This window comes from Pinus tabuliformis, chromosome 2_1 (genome assembly GCF_031772625.1).
Source record: "Pinus tabuliformis cultivar Carrire ecotype Pingquan chromosome 2_1, CPIR1, whole genome shotgun sequence".
Classification (NCBI taxonomy): domain Eukaryota; kingdom Viridiplantae; phylum Streptophyta; class Pinopsida; order Pinales; family Pinaceae; genus Pinus; species Pinus tabuliformis.
In genome coordinates, this window is record NC_142299.1 from 606,165,469 (window position 1) to 606,183,680 (window position 18,212).

At 36.3% G+C, this 18,212-nt stretch overlaps 1 protein-coding gene across 1 annotated transcript; it reads right to left on the minus strand.

The window, feature by feature from the left end:
- Positions 1 to 15,714: 15,714 nt before the first annotated feature.
- Positions 15,715 to 16,452, minus strand: LOC149201949 (abscisic stress-ripening protein 3-like). The gene is made up of 2 exons (XM_089401417.1): positions 16,165 to 16,452; positions 15,715 to 15,900 (listed from the first exon to the last, which is right to left on the minus strand). Exons 1-2 carry the CDS (start codon positions 16,366 to 16,368, stop codon positions 15,715 to 15,717), a joined length of 390 nt encoding a protein of 129 aa, XP_089257543.1. The 5' UTR covers positions 16,369 to 16,452.
- Positions 16,453 to 18,212: the final 1,760 nt, after the last annotated feature.

Consider the following 18,212-nt stretch of genomic DNA (forward strand, 5'->3'; position numbering starts at 1 on the left):
CAACCACGCACCGCTTTCCATTGGCTGTCTACCGCGCTGCCACGACCTTTGCATCCCCAATTCGCCATGAAATCGGCCGCGCGATTCCCTTTCCTTCTGACGTGATTGATTAGTTTGTATTCAATCCTTTTCAATAGATCCGCTATCTCCTGGACAATTCCAGCCATTCGCCAGCTGCTTGTAATCTTTTCCCAATCTCTCCCATTGCTGAGCTTCTTCAGCATTTCAATCGCGATCTGGGAGTCACCAACAATTTCTAAATTGGTGTATCCATTTCTTAAAGCAATTCACAGCCCCTGCTGAATTTCCCAAAATTCAGCCTCATTATCCGTCATTTCTCCACCCCAATCAGCGTAAATCCACCTTACCTGCTTATGACTGTCCCGGAAAATGCCTCCGAAACCAGCATCGCCAGGGTTCCCTTTCGATGCTCCATCGAAGTTTAATTTGATGAAGTTTTCTCTGGGGTAGCTAAATTTATCAGAGCTCTGGGTTCGCGCATTATGTCTGGGGCTCTGCTTGTGATGAACCATCTCAAAATTTAGGTTTAAATTGTTCAAGATCCCCTCCTCAAACTGATTTGCCTTCCAATCCTCCACGTCCCATTTCTCCACCAGGATTGTTTCCCTCATTAGTTTGACCGCTCGTCCCCAAATTATTTCCGGATCTTTTAGTTTATTCTGGAACACTCTGCGGTTCCTCTCTTTCCATATCATCCATAGCACGAACCCTGAGATGAGATTCCATGCTCTGCTGACAACTTTACATTGAAATTTCTCTTTATTCCACTGGAAAATTATTTCTTTGAAATCTCTGGGGCCTATCTCAGATTTGCCAAATATTCTTCTTGTGTCCATCCAAAGTTTCTTTGCAAACGAGCAGTTAATCAGCAGGTGATTTCTGGTCTCCACTTTAGTGTTACAGAGACAACATCTCGACGGGCCACTAAAGCCTTTTTTTTGAATTCTGTCCCAAGTTAAGATCTTATTCTTAGTTGCAAACCATATGAATAGGGATACTTTCGGCCACCAGTTGCTTCCCCATATGATCTTCCAATCTAAATTCTCCTCAGCTATGGCCTGCGTATCTGTTAAGTAGTATGCCTCTTTGATGGTGAAAGATCCTTTCATGGAGTTCCCCCACCTAAGAAGGTCCCTTCCAGTGCGGGCTCTAATTTTCCTGGAATCCACCTCTTTCATATAAGCTTCTTGTTGATCTTGACTTAGCTCCCTGTCCCACTCGGTCGGTTCAGTCCATTTTCTCCAGATTCCATCCAGATCATTTTCTTTCCAATAGTCTCTGACACATTTTCGGTCTCCTTCTATTCTTTCCTGAAGCTGTTGGACCCTCTGGATTTTGCTCATCCTTTCTTTCTGCTGCCATTTGTCATCCCAGAAATTAGCTTCCTCTCCACCTCGAATCTCCCAGAATGTATGATTCTCAACTAAGTCTCTGTTTTGACGAGCTAGATCCCAGATTGCTGAACCCCTGGGGGTTTCTCTCTGTCTTAAAATCTCAACTATTGTGTCAGGCATATTGTATTTAGTTCTCCATATGGCTTTCCATAGGTCATTGCCCCCTCTTAACCAGCGCCACCAGAGCTTCGCTCCTAACACTTTGTTGAGTTTTTCCGGGTCCCGTAAACCCAATCCCCCTTTTTCCTTCCTCTCTGTTAAATGGCTCCAAGAAACCAGGGCCCATTTTTTCTGCTGATTTGCCCCCCCCCAAATAAAATTTCTTATGATCTCTCTAATCTTTGCACAGACTCCTAAAGGGGCCGCCATTATCGACAAGGGATATATGGGGATAGCTTGGAGGACTGATTTTGCCAGAACCACCCTTCCTGCTATGTTTAGCACTCGAAAGGCCCAGTTTGCCACTTTGTTTTTCAGCTTGTCCAAGACTCCTTGCCAATTTTTCATCTTTTTGGAAGTGAAATCCAATAAATTTCCCAAGTATTTCGTAGGCAACTCTCCTCTCTTAAAGCCCAGTAGTCTTATAAGGTGAGTTTTAACCTGTTCCACAGTATTAAATATGAAAATACAAGACTTATCTCTATTGATTTCCAGTCCAGAAGCTTCAGCAAATAAGTCCAGAATTCTCTTAAGGTGTCTCACTTCCTTAACAGTTGGTTCCCCAAATAGCATGATATCATCAACGAATTGCTGATGAGTTAAGGGCAGATTATTTCCCCAAAGCTGTAAACCTTTGATTTTGTTCGCTGCTCGTTCTTTTTTAATAAATCGACCCAGACCTTCAGCTGCTAGTATGAAAAGAAACGGAGATAATGGGTCTCCCTGTCTAATTCCTCTAGACGCATTAAAGGTTTTCGAGGGGGTTCCATTAACAAGAATGGAAAAGTTCGGAGAAGAAATCAAACTATGAATCCACTTAATCCACCTCCTACTGAAGCCAAAACTTTCAAGGACTTCTTCCAAATAGTTCCAATTCAGTCTGTCATAAGCTTTCGACAGATCTAATTTAATCATCATACCCTTTTGCTTTTTCATTTTTAAAGAGTGAATAACTTCTTGAGTTACTACAAGACCATCAAGGATTTGTCTACCTTCAACAAAGCCCGTTTGTTCAGCAGATATTAACTTATCCAGTAGGGGTTTCAATCTTTTGGCGATCAAGGATGTTATGATCTTGTAGATAACATTACACAAAGCTATGGGTCTAAAACCATTGGCATCTTCTAAATTATCACCCTTAGGAATCAGAGCATAGAAAGTAGAGTTAATGGCAGGCCATACCTTTTGGTTCATCCGAGATTCTTCTATCAGATCTAGGATCTCCTTTCCCAGGAAGTGCCATCCCGCTTGGTAGAAATCAACTGTGAAGCCATCAGGACCTGGAGCAGTACCTTTCTTCATAGATTTTACAATTTCTTCTATCTCTTCTAAGTTAACAGCTCTCATCAGCGCCTTATTTTGGTCTTCTGTAACTAAACGAGGAATGGCCGAACATATTTCCTTTATTGCTCCCGTTCTGTCAACTTGAGGTTCTGTTAGGATACCTTTATGATGATCCACCAGCACTTGCTCAATCTCACCTTGCTCCACTACTCTATCACCATTCTTATTTTTGATGGATAGAATCCTATTTCTTTGTCTATGTTTAATCATAGCCTGATGAAAGAATTTTGTGTTCCTTTCCCCCTCCCTTAACCACTTTATTCTTGATTTTTGCCGCCATAGAACTTCTTCCTGCTTTCGTCTTTCTTCTAGTTTTCCAAGAATTACCCCTTCTTCTCTAATGCTCTCCTCTGTTCGACCTTCCGTTATCATCTTTTGTTGTAGTGATTCCATTTCCCCCTCCAGTTTTTGTTTGTCTTCCGTAATGTTCCCAAATTCTTCCTTGTTCCATTTCTTAATTCTCCCTTTCAACTCCTTTAGTTTCAGTTGGAAAGTATGCATCTTTCCTTTTCCCTGCACTGTACTTTGCGTCCACCATTCTTCCACTTTCTTTATGAATCCTGGGTCCCTTAACCAGAAGGCTTCAAATCTGAACGGTCTTCTTCCACGATTTCTTTTAATATCCACCTCTAGTCTAATAGGCCAATGATCAGATCCAAGGGATGGTATAATCCTTGCTTCGACGAAAACATCCTTGTTCATAATAGCTTCTGATACTAGGAAGCGATCAAGTCTCGATGCTATTTGATTCTTACCTCCCCTCCTATTGTTCCAGGTGTATATCCCATTAATAGTCTGGATGTCTACTAATCTTAAATCATCTATCAATTCATTGAACATATCCATGAAGTGGTCTGACTTCCTTATCCCTCCTTTTTTCTCCTCTAGGGATCTGATTAAATTAAAATCGCCTCCTATAATCCAAGCAGCCTCTGGATATATTCTACGGATTATTTTCATGCTATTTATAAAACTTTCTTTTTCTCCTGGGGAAGGAGGGCCATAAACCCCTGAGATGACAACCTTTTCTTTTGTTCCTACTATCCTACCAATGCCTGTTAGGATTCTATTCATACTGGTCCAGCCTTCTAGGATGATATCGTTTGGATTCCACAAAATTGCAATACCTCCCGCAGAGCCAATAGCGTCTTGCCCCATAACTTCGTATTGAAGTTTATTTTTGTCGATTATTCCTTCCAACTGCTGTACTGTAATTTTCGTCTCCTGAAGAATCATAATACTGGGCTTCTCCTTTTTCAATTTCTCTTTGAATGTATGCTAATTTTCAAAACATATAGTAAATAATGACCAATATTAAATTATATTTAATAAATTATAAATTTTAAAAAATAAATATTTTAATAAAATTTTCCATATCTCATTTAAATTTCCAAGCTAAATTTACAAAACTTAAATCCAAATAATCCACTAATACCTTACCCCAAAACCATAAATTTAGAAAACACCTCATCATAAAAGTCACGAAATCTTAAATCATTAACAAAAAGCATTAATTGAACTAGCTCTTAGTCCAAACTGTTTATTAGAGATTACCTCACAAATACATTAATAATAATTATTGAATTCAAATTGTCTTTTACATATTAATTTATTTGTATAAATTTCTTTTATTATTTTCAATTTATTAAATATTTTTTAAAAATTTAAAATATATATTTTTAAATTATTTCTTTATAATATATAATATTATGAATTGTTAACTAAATTTATCTTGGGTGATTAATAAGATTAATTGGATCTTATCTATCAAGGAAAAGTAATATGATTAATTTTGATGTAATAATTTCAAACCTTATTAGAATCTAAAGGTATCATTCACATGAGAAAAATATAATATTGTGAATTGAGTTAAAACTAATGTAAAAAACGGTACCTTATTATACCTCTGTCAATTTATATCATAATTAGGAGACTGAACTTAACCAACAAGCAAATGTTGTGATTCAATTGAAAGATTGGAGAGACCTAGTTCCTTACCTTGGTCACTTTAGAAGTCGTACTTCTTAATACAAATAGACTATTCACCTCTATTTGTTAATGAACAACATTGTGGCCAAAGGCATAATGAATCCTCCAGATGGCTCTATTAAATATGATCCTGGTCTTCAGGAAATTCAAAAGGAATTTCAACTTATTCAGTTTCAACACCAGCACCAGAATGTCCACCTCAGCTGCATTGAGAAACACATTCCATGCCTCCCCCAGTTTGAATTACCTGGTTCGAGTGTGAAAGATCCATTTCCTGTGGATTCCTCTGATGAATGGCAGTATGCTTGGTTTTGCTTTTGATTAAATTTTGCTTAACACTATATGGTGAATATGTTAACTATGATGTTATGTTTAAGCTACTTATATCTTAGAAGGATTCAAGACATTCATTCATATAAGGCACTGTTAGACAGACTTAAGCTCTTATGCTTTTGGATGCATTATAATGGTGTTCGGTGGCCAACAGACTTTGGTTTCCCTCAGGGTAAGTTGTGGCCACTGAACTACTTGATTTATGGTTGTAACCTACCTTTTGAGGAATATGAATAAAAAGGTCCTGTGAAGCTTACAAAAAAAACCTAATGTAAAAATAATTCGATTACGGTGAACAAGCAGATGATTACAGGTTAAATTATATAGGGTGGGACAAGCCCATCTTGGTTACCTTACTCTAAGGAGTGGCGGGGGAAGGAGGGGATGGCAGGGCAGGGGAGTGGCAAGGTATGGCCATCCCATCCTCCACCTATCCCCCACTCATTCTCACAATGAATCTGGGGCTACTCCATACATCTCATTCATTGCATGACATGAAGGATGGTCTGATGGATTTGGAAATGCATATTATCTTCATTATGTTCAACAATGTGGATGGATTTTCCATTTTTGTTTTTCACTCTAGAAAATTCCCACCCTTTGGTCCACCTTACTATTTCCATTTGTTGTTTCTATGTTTCCCCCATGAACTTTAATTCATAGTCCATCCGTGCTTGCAAGGAAGTGGTAATGGCCAAAAAATCAACATTGTTTGTGCAATTTGGGAATGAAGGGTGATCACCACTCACTTTTTATTTGGCCAATGAATTTTGGAGTGGCTTCATTTGTGAATTAGTTTGACCATCAACTTTCAATGTCCACTCATTCCCATAGAATTGGACTCAAGTACTTTGCTCCACTATTTTGATTTGTGCTTAGTGTTACCTCATGTGAGATATATCTTTGGTTCCATTGGCTCATATTTTCTTTGCTCCGTTAGTATTGTCTTGGCGGTGCTTGGGAGTACCCTCCCATTTTGTTAATTTGGTTTTCGGGGCTACCTCTCATTCCTATCATATGTCCTAGACCCCTGCTCTAGATAACCTATCCAGTCTCTTTATTTCCACCTCGACCCTTGCCTTGTTAACTCGGTAGTGATTTCCTTTCTTGCATGGCACCTTCCAACCCCTTCTAGCATCAATCCTTCCCCTATTTTGATAGACATGCCCCGACAACGAGCAAGGAAACATACAAAATCCTTCATTAGATTTGGGGTCAGTATGAGACATCATCAATGCATCTATTCCGCTACCCATTGACATCAATCTCAAACCTCAAAATGCATTAATTTAGCACTTAACCATGCATTAACAGAAGCCATGGGCAATAGGGATGAATTTTTATATGCAAACATTTTATCCTTGGTTGCTAAGTGGGTCCCTAATCCTGGTCACACTCGCAGGAGGAAAAATTAGTATCCTTGTACCATTGAGTTATATTGGCATATTAGGGGTCTCTTGGGAAAAGTCCTGTTGGAGACAAATGAAGCCAAAGAGAGAAATATCTCTTCATCTGGATGATATACAAGAAGAACATTAGGATATATCTCTCGAGTATCGTGACAAGTCCCTTCAACTTTCCTGAATTGAGGCTATGCTTTCTAGAGGAAATGGCCTAACATCCATTGCTACCACAACAAATCCAATTCATGTTTCCACCTCTATTTAAGCGTTTGTGTGGTTCACAATTTTAATCATGAAAACTCTATTCGGAAATCTTTTATGTTTCTTGTTTCTATGGACAATGGGAAGCATCACTACAATTTTGTTAAGTTTGAATCTATATATTACATTACTAAATTAGAGGCTAATAGCATGATTTTGATGCAACTTCATTATTGTAAGTAGTATGTGATTTTTTTGGAAAAAACATTGTTTTCCCACCCCTACCTTGGTTTCCTAGTAACAAACCGTAGCAAAATATTTACCACTACGAATATGATGTATCTCTTTTTTAATTGATCAATAAAACTAAAACTTACAAAAGGAAAAAAATAATATAAAAATTAATTTTATTTTAATTTTACCATACATCATATTCATAATATTATAAGTGGAGAAGAATTTATTTTTTATATTAAAAAATAGGTGACAAAAACATTTCAGGATCTTTATATATCAATATTATGAATATATATAAGGAATGTTATAATTTCTTTAATATCAAGTAGTAAAACACATTTCATTTTCTCTTTATCCAACCAATGCTATGAATTTCTAAACCTAAATGACATTTGAGTAACATGTAATTTTTTATATTTTTTATTTATGAATAAAAAAGCAATTTTTTCTTTTACAATTATATTTTTTATAACTTTATAATTAATTTCAAATTCAAAAATAGGGAAAATTTTAGTGACTAATATTCACAAGTGGGCTAGTTTTCCATTATTTTACCAACAACAAAAAATTTCTAAAAATAATTCGCCCAGATTTTACAGCATAAAATTATTTTAGTTTAAAAATCGCCAAAATTTGTAGGAACTATATAAAATATTATTAGAAATTTGACTATTTTTATAAACATATCACTAAATATTTTATAGTTTGCATATTAAAAATTTGTAAGATTCACCAAAATTTCCGAGCTTTAAGATAAATTTTCAAACTGAAAATTTCCTCTACCCAAAAAGTCACCCTACTTGTTGCATTTCAACAAAAATTTATCAAAACTATCAATTCCTAACATCATTCACATACATAGTTTAATATATGTATAGGGTCGAGAGAGATGCACCGTCGTTTATTTTGGCATGTGATCTTAGAAACGGTTATGTAACATAGTGTAATAGATCGACTGAAATTGTTTAGATTCGCATGTGTTAAGCCTCACAATAGTATTTATCTTTCCACGTCTTTGATGGTTAACCCACTATGTCCATAATGGAAATTTCTATATGTCGTGAGCACATTCAGTTTGTTTATGATCGTGAAGTACACCCAAATACCAATTCAACAATGGCCGGAGAAAACGTTAGTCCTTGTGAGGGAAGCCAAGATCTAGATAATTATGGATAATGATGGCTAGAGAATAAAGGAAACCATCCAAAACATTTGAATATACAGAGGCAACATAAGCAAGATACTTGAATGCCATTTAAATTATATAGAGAGGGAACCTAACGAAGATAGATGTATTTAGTACAACACGAGGGTTTTAATAAAGACATATCTTCTCTCAATTAGGTCGGATATTTTGAATCTGGTTTATTGTTCGCTAGGATTCTGTACTTTTTAGATTTTCTTGTACCTTTTAGTCAATATTGCTATGGAAAAAACAACACTAGAGTAAAAACAACACTAGAGTAAGGAAAATAGAATTCCTAAATAAGCATTAATACATAGTGAGATTACAAGAACGATAGAAACAAAAGGATCCCATGCTAAAAAACAAAAATTTAATTTCATCTTTTCAACTTCAACTAAAATATCAGTATTAGGGTCACGAAGAGCCCACAATGAACGATACACTAGAGGACCAACAGTTTTAGATGCAACATATATCTGAGAATATTGGGGTGCAAGATAAGGATTGTCTACATTCTACAAAGATAAATGTAGAAATTCATAATAACATGGTTTAATTTTTTTTTATTAGTAATACATGGTAATAGAAGGTAGGTATAATGAACCAAAATTTTCCAAATCGAATCTTGGTCTTGGGGTGAAAAAAGCCCTTTATGAGAATAGAGTTGCATCTGATGGTAAGCAATGGATGGCACATAGATCCAGTATATGTAGTGCCCTGTTGATAAGTATATGGATAAGATTGGGGAAAAGTTGGCCTACAACATAGGCTTGTCCCCCAAACTTGTCCAAAATTCTTGTGAGGCAGTCATGGGGTAAACACCAACTACAAAAATGCAAAGGAGGAACATAGTAAGTCATTGCACTAGTCAAGATAGCTTTGATATACTTGGTGCTATGCCAAAGGGAAGTTACAACTGCTAGGAAAGAAGGTGTTGAGCATTCCCTTTGAATAAATTCAGCCAATCTTGGAGTCAAAAGGAAGAAACAAACAATCTTTACGTAAGTTGAAAAAATAAACTGAGGATACTAGTTATGGATTCACCCTTTCAATATTTTAAAATATTACATATCGTGCTTTATTTGTGGTTTAGAGTTTTGTTATTACAGTGGGTCCAGTTTTAATAATCTATGATACTAGTTCTTTAATGGGGTAAATTCAAAGAAAATAGATGACTATATTGCATGGATGTGATCTTTCAAATCATATGGTATCATCTTGAAAAGCACAGGCAAAATAAGGATGGGTATGAGAAATGTCTCCTTTGTAAAATAATGGGTGAGACAGCTAAAGAATTGTCTTCTAGAAGGCTATCTAAATCTCTCAATCAAGGCCTTAGTAAACTCATTACTAAGAATGTAGCTAAAGGTATGCCATTGGAGCTTGGAGGCTCATTACCTTCCTCATTGTCTAATGCAAGATCATGGCTAAAACAATAGCTCTATAAATACACTCAATTTCATGGAAGGTAGTTCAACAAGAGCAGGCATATTTGTCAGTTTGGTTACCATGATGTGTGGCCATGGTGAACACGTTATTCTCTAATGCATCAACATTTACCCTTGATAATAACTCATTATCCCCTCAAATTTTGAGGAATCAATCCATTTTTCAACGGTGCCCCTTTGCCCCATATTTGTACGTTTGACAATGGATGCCTTGGAACACCCATTGGAAGTTGTTGGAATTCAGGGGAAAGAAAAGGGCATCTTACATCCTGATGTTTCAAAGATGGTCAACAATCATTTTGCTGATGGATCCTTTATTTCTATGAGTGTTAAGAAAAGCACAATTAATGGTTCTCATACTCATTTGGACATCTTTAGACATCTTCGGTTCAACATTAGATGTTGTGGTTAGTGACCACGAGACAATTTTTTGGTTATTAGAGTTAGACTCTCAACCTAGTAGATTCCCATAGCTCAAACTTATGTTGGACCCAGGGTAATTGTGAGGTATCTAGGCATTGCATTGAAGTGGGGCTTTCACTAGTGGCTATCCAAGACTGATGTATCATGCCTTCAATAACTCCAGAGTAAGCTTTTATTTTGGCATCATAAGGACCTTTCATTAGATGGGAAGTTGACAAGGTTTGGACAGATCCTCTATGCCTCACACATTTGTTATGTATCTTGTTGGTTTACTTGTAAGACTCAATTTCAACATCCATAGCAGATCATGCAATCATACATGTCGTCAAAGTATGGTGAGAAGCATAATCTTCCACAAGAATGGGGGGCTCATCCCTTGCCAACATATTGAAAAAGAATATTGTGACATCGGGGCTAGTTCGCATGGATATTAGGTGGAGATTTTGTTAGTCCTTATAGTAGTATCAATCACAAAGGCTTTTAATCATTGTTGCTTTAGCAAAATCTTTTAGCTCTAACTTTCATTGCAAGATGGGGTGTCGGTTGATCTAGAAGAGAGGTGAGCACACAAATTACCTAGTTTATAATCTGTTTGGAAGTATATTTAGGAACAGTAAGCATATAAATACAACACAAGTTAACCTCATTTGTACACCACCATCAACCACCCTCTTCTATATGTTCTTTGAATTAGCTCACACAGGTCTTAAATTGGTTCATACAGCTATGAAATTTTAGGGTCCGAGCTCACACGTGTGAAAAGGATAAAAAAATGATCTGGGGTTGTAGGGTTGGAACAAAGAATTTTTAGCTACAGACACTCACTTGACAAACTTCTCTCTACGGCTGGAGAGCTATATCCACACTAATGGTCACTAGCTCCATGCAACTATGACCTAAGATATTTTTGATAGTTGACCACATACTTTGACCATTGATTGTAGGCTTGGAAACTCTAATTTGGATTAGATATGTCTATTGGGCTCATCTCTTCGATGTTGTTTGGTTGGCTTTACTGGATATCCTTTTTATTGATGAATTGGAACATTGTACTCTCTCTTTGTTAAACATTTTATGACAATATAATTAGAATAACAATTTGAAAGGATTTTCCCTATTGTGGGTTTTTATTTGGTCTTTGACCAAATCCTTGTGTCTCTTATTGCCCTTGATTGGCTTCTACAATCTATTGTATTTACTATTCTATCTACAATTTTTATTGATAATTGGAAGATTAAATTGTTTTGAGAGATTGTTAATTAAATAAAAGAATTCGGCTAAAGTGATTGTAGTAGCATAGAACAGTGGAAAATTAACACTTCTCAAGGAATACATGGGTTTATTTCTTCAGGAAGAAATATTAAGTCTTTGACAAGTTCGAAGAGTTTAAGTCTCTTGTGGAAACATAGATAAATAATAAAATTAAGGTGTTGAGGACATATAATGTTGGAGAATTTTGTGGGAATGAATTTGAAGAATTCTCTAAGAAATGTAGTATAGAAAGGAACTAGACTACTCCATGCACACCTAAAAAGAATAGAGTTGTAGTCAGGATAAACATGGCATTGATGGATAATGGGAGGAGCATGTTTAGTGGTTTTTTTTTAAGACATGAATTATTGACAGAGGCAGTGGACATTGCATGTTATCCAGTAAATATATCACCCTCACCAATATTGAATGAAAACACTCCACATGAGGTATGGAGTTGTAAAAAACCTTCTCTTAAACATCCTAGTGTATTTGGATGTGATGCTTATCTACATATTCCAAGGGAGAATAGGAGTAATCTAGATAAGAAAGTGGAAAATTATATCTTTATTGGATATAAAGATTGTCTAAAAAGTTTTGGAACCCCAAAAATAATAAGGTTGTGTATAATAGAGACATGATATTTAGAGAAGCCAAAGTTCTTGTCAAACGAGAAGTCACACCAAAGGGGAAAAAACAAGAAAAGGAAGATTTGGAATTAAAAGATGATGAATCGTATTCTATAGGAGAACATGAATCGGAAGAAGAAGAACCACAAACTTTGCAATGAGGAGATCGGTGTGGGAAAAGAATAAAACCATAAATTCATAGTAGACTTGATTTCCATTCTAATTTCGATTTTTCTATTATTGATGAAGATCCTAGAATAGTTAGGGAGACACTACATTCAAAGGATGGAAAAATATGGAAAAATCCATGGTTGAAGAAATGGAAGCATTTAACAATAATGAGGCTTTAGATCTAGTGGTTTAGTTCCCTGGAATAAATATCTTTGGTAGGAAATGTGTGCTTAAAAGGAAGTTGACTTCAAAAGTTAGCATTGGGAAATACAAAGTTTGTTTAGTCGTAAAGAGTTATTACCGATTATATGGAGTTGTTATGGAGATATATTTTCTCTTGTTACCAAGCTAAATTATATTATATGTCTTTTATCTATTGTTTCTACTTTTGATCTTAAAGTAGAATAGATGGAACTAAAGACAACATTCTTGTATGTGGATCTAGAATAATAAATCTACATGAAGTAGCGATTAAGATTTGTTGTGAATGGAAAGAGAGAGGTAGTATGTACACTGAAAATGTCCTTGTATGAGTTAAAATAATCACCAAGGATGTGGTATCTAAAATTTGATATTTATACTCGAACATGGCTTCACATGGAGCCAAGCAAATCATAGTGTATATTTCAAATTACTTGGTGATCATTTTATTAATCTAGTCTTGTATATGGATGATATGTTGTTGGTTGGAAATGACAAGGAAATCATCTAGGAAGTGAAAAATTAGTTGTCTTATAAATTTGACATGAGAGACCTTGGTGCTACAAAATTTGTGTTGGGCATGCAAATTGAAAGAAATCAGGAAAACAAGAAACTCTGGTTAAGTTAGAGGAAGTATGTAGAGGAAATATTACATTGGTTTAATAAGAAATAATGTAAACTAGTAAAACACTTATTCTCGTACATGTAGTGGATACATGTCATAAGACAGGGTAAGAAGAGGAATACATGTCACATGTTCCATATGCCAATGTAATTCAAAGCTTGATGTGTGCAATGGTATGTACTAGACTAGACATTGCACACGCAGTGGAGTATTGAGGTTATGTCAAAACTATGGAAGGAGAATTGGGTAGAAGTAAAGAGGGTTTTCAAGTATTTGCGTGGCAGAACTAGCTATCGATTGTGCTACCAAGGAAGACCAATATTAGATAGAGTGTTGGACATACATGTCTTTCTTAGTGCAGAATGGGTTGGAGATTTGGATTGCAAAAGATCTACAAGTAGGTGTGTGTTTAACCCATTTTTAAGAAGAATGAGTTGGATGAAAAAAACACAATCTGTAGTGGCACTATGGTTATAGATATTGTGTTAAGGTATTGGGTTGATATAACAAAGTATAAAAATAGATTGTGAAAGTCAGAGTGTTGTCTTTTTAGTGAAGAAATCAACTTATTATTCAATGACAACAAATCTTGATGTTCAATATCCTTCGTGAGAGTTATGATTAAAGACAAGAAGGTGATATTAGAAAAATTGGACACTTTGAAGAATTCTATAGATTCAGTAACAAAAATTTTCAGCACTAAGAAGTTCTCGTGGTGTAGAGAAATAAAGGGAATTAATGCCCTAGATTGCTTACCATGTAATCCTATGACCCCTTGCATGCAATAAAAGCAACGAGATTGAGAATGTTGGGTTGATTATGTGTTTTATTCTTTGCATGATTATCACAACGCAATAGGGGGTGGTAGCCACCCCTATTTGGGTGGTTTGTGGGGGGTTGAGGGGCTAGGGCGAAATGCCCCTGACATGGGGGTTTGGGGGTAACACCCCTAAAAATAAAATTTGAGTTATTTTTTGCATTCACGTTTGGTAGTTATTGGCACATAGCCTTTTCTAAAAGTATTTATGTGGCACATGATGGCTTTTCCCATGGTTTTATAGTTTTAGTTAAGGAACTATAGTTATATTGTAATAAGGGTAAATACCTCAACGGTTCATGGTTCTTGGGGATATATATCTATATATATATATATATATATATATATATATATATATATATATATATATATATATTTGTTGGTTTTTTCCATTTGGATATGTATGATAAAATATGTGTTAATATGCGTGATTTCTATTGCATACTTTTATTTTAATTAAGAATTTGTTTGCAAAAAAATATTTTATAGTATCAAACCTTACAGAGGGCATTCCATTTTCATCCTTTCCTTTTTATTTTACTATCATTTCTTGTTAGTTTACTATAAGTGACAACACATTATTGATGTTGATGTAGAAGAAGAGGTTGGAGGATGGGTGCATACTAGACAACCAAGATAGTTACAGAATGCAAACATTTATTAGTAGGTGAATGGGAAAAGTTTTAGTAAAGTTTTTGGGAAACCAAAATGAAATCATTTGGTGCATTGATTTAATACAAAGACATATAAAAGAGCTAATTGACATCGTAATGATCTTACCCTTGAGTTCTCCATGTCTAATGAGGAGGGTGATTTATGAGACACTATTTAGGTCAATTCTTCATCTAAATAAATGTTATTACTCTACTTTTTTACTATATACTATTAACAACCTAGATACAATCATAGACATATATGGATCTAGTTTGTTTAACAAGTTATTATATTTTTTTTAATTATAAATTTTAATTTGATTTTTTAATTCAACCTGTAAACTTTACCAAACATAACCGATAAAGTGTGCATTATATTCAATAAATAATATAATTACTATCTAATTTACAGAAATAACAAGATAATCAATTTAAAAAAATAAAATAAAATAAAATAAAAATAATAATAATAATGGTGTTGACAATATTCTTTTTATTAAGAAATCCATTTACAATAATATAAATATGTTAGGAATAGTCAAACTTCTCTATCATATTAGAGTTGAGAGATGTTAGCATGTAGTTTATTAAAAAAAAAATTCGAGTTAACAAGTTAGTATACACGTGCTCATATTCAAATATAGGTCGGTTCTTAATAGAGATGTCATAGGTTGGTTCGTAATAGAGATGTCGTTATAAATATTATGGCCATCATAAATTTACTAACCGAATCATATTAAATGACAGGTAAACATTAAAATGATAATATGCATCAAAATACGATATATAAATAAATTTTATTTTAATATTATAGTTTATAAATAATACATAACTAATTTTGAGACGTGAAACCTTCTTTCAAAATACTAATACAAAAATGTGCTTGTACGCAATTTCTTTGGTTTTAAAGTTGAACTTTGGTTTTGCAGTGACTATTAATCAAATCTCACACTGGAATTTGTAACTTGCGAAAATAGGTTACCAAGTAAATATTTAGGCGGGGTGTATTAATATGCAAAATTGTTACCCGAAAGAAAGGACCAAAGCGAAAAAAACGAACTCTGCAAATAATAGAAATGGCGCTGAATCAGAAGCTCCAGACAATATAATATTCGCCATACAATGTTTGTTTGGATTAGCGGACGAACCATCCAACAAATGAACAAATTATCTGACTGACATGAACACATTTATTATTTTAAACGAATAGACGATGCGCGTGTGGGTGACTAAACTAGATGGTGGTGATGTTTTTTCCGATGAGCTTCTTTTGCTCGCTTCTTCGACTCCTCCCTCTTGTGATGTTCATGGACGGCATATCCCCCTGCTCCAACTGCAACTGTGGCCGCAATCTTTTCTTGCATCTTATGTCTCTCTGCGTGTTCCGGATCCTTCTTTACTTGGTGCTTCTCATGCTGCACCCATGTCAAATTACATTAATATACAGACTCACTTTCTTACGTTATAAAAATCATCGAAACGATTCTGTTTTGGGCGTATCATCGAAACAATTCTGGTTTTATGGGGACAGTAAAAAATACAAGACACAATACAAGGATATATATTCCATGAGTCGATCTGAACAGATACGATTAACATCGTGGAGGACCTTAATATACTTTACTCGACATTTGGATATGAAAATTTAGAATTAATGAGTAAAGGATATATGCAAGTACCATTGCAAACGCTCCTGCAGCCGCTGCTCCTATTTCCCCCAAATGTCCCATACGCTTATGATGCTTCTCGTCTTTCCTTGCCCTCTCGTATTCGGATTCATTAAACTTATACGTACTCGCTGTGCCAGAGTAAGGAATCCCGGAAGCGACGTTCTTGGTTTCCATTTCCTTATGATGGTGGTGCTCATGATTCTTGTGACCCATCTTTTCGAATGATAAGAAACACCACTGAATTTGATCACAGTCCAAGAAAATGCATGGAATGGTTTAACGCTTCGCAAATGAGATAAGAGGAGGGGAAGTGTCACGCCCCTACACCTGCGGTAGTTTTCCAACTGTTTGTAGCGAGGTGCAACACCACCAAACGCTTTCTTTTTAACAATACTAACATTCGTGGACTACGCCTACTCCAACATTAACATACTTAGTTTGTGTTTCGCAACCAAGTAAAAGCATTATCTTTTATACTTAATGAAGCCCATACTCATTCATTATCCATATGCAATTAACCGAAAACATCAACAATTGAAAACAAGTATAAAGGGAGGGGCAACTCCCGAAAAATCTGCCCAACAATATATTATATCAAGAATATCAGATTTTACAACAAGTGTGTCTTGGCTGAACCAAGTCTCACACTTAACCAATTTTACAATATAAGCAACCTGCTTTACAACCGTGTGCACCCTTGCACAAGAAGAAGTGTTCACCCAAGCCACTCAACCTTCCTACCAAGTCCTGCACGCATAGTCCAAACCTTCACACCTCGATCCGGCATAAAATTCCAACTCTGCACTATAGATGGACTATGCATGAGATATGTGTATCCTCTTTTACCCTTGCGCAGATTTTACCCTTTATGCGTAGATGAGAGAGCTCATTGTGTTCGGTTGGTGAGAAAATGAGCTCCAAGCTCCATGTGTTTATATCCATCTCAACGTAGGTCTACATGGGGGTGTGCAGCCCCATGGCCGACCCCCTAAACCCACTAATACGCACCCACAATGCCTCTTTACAAGTCGGCCTGTGAGCTCTCCAAGTCGTGGTATACATAGCGTTCAACACTTAGTCGATTTCTAAGTGTCTCCTTTCGTTGCACTTTATTGTCGCATTTCTGTCGTAAACTCGTTGCACAACGTCGCAAGTCGCCCGTTTAGCGCGCCCGTGCGCCCCCGTGCACGATCGCCCGCCCGACATCCGTCGCACCGCAGCTCAGAGGCCTTACATTCTCCTCCACCTGAAATCGTTGTCATCCTCGACAACATATCATCCCGGTAGCCATTCACCAAGATCATCACTCAACTGTGATGTGAACTCCTCTTCACAAGGCAAACATCCTTGCAACATATGTAGAGACTCTTCTCCACTATGTCCCGGCTCAATGACCACTGCCACCAAGCTCACCATACCAAGGCATGCACCTCCACGGTATGCTCTCCATAAGATGTCATCTTGACCCAAATGTCACCATGTGAACCTCGTCATGATACTCCAGCATAATGCCAACACATCTCTGTACACTTCGCGACCCCATGTCTGAACTAGTTGGGTAGCTAATCCAACCATCACGCCCAATCCATGAGAGCGAACATCCTCATGTCATCATCAGCTGTTCCTCAAACATCTGCCACATCCTTGACTCATCAAGAATCTATTTCCACAATCCATGCTCAGGTCCATGGAACTCCATCCATCTCATCTACAACATGTCATCATCAATCATACCTGCTCCATATGCTTGAGGGCTCACTGCCATGAGCAGCTAACAATGAGCCCATCTTCTTACTCATCTAAGAAGATGTAGAGGGAGTAGAGCCTGAAGGCTCTCCCTCACTAATTAACTCGATCCACCTATCAGGATCCTCAATCTCCATCCTTTGTAGATAAGCAACCCGGTCTTCCTTATGGACTTCCAGTCTCACATATACCTCATCATCATCATCCTCCACGAACTCTAGCCTTCTTGTCAAATCCAAGATGCTATCTGAGAGTGATCTAATGACCAATGACTTCTCCACAAGCTTTGTCTCAACGGTGGACAACCGCTT

Coding starts and splice junctions, on each gene's coding strand:
- LOC149201949 (XM_089401417.1), bottom strand. CDS start 16,368: ATGGGTCACAAGAATCATGAGCACCACCATCATAAGGAAATGGAAACC. Junction 15,901..16,164: donor CTGCAGGAGCGTTTGCAATG/GTACTTGCATAT, acceptor ACATGGGTGCAG/CATGAGAAGCACCAAGTAAA.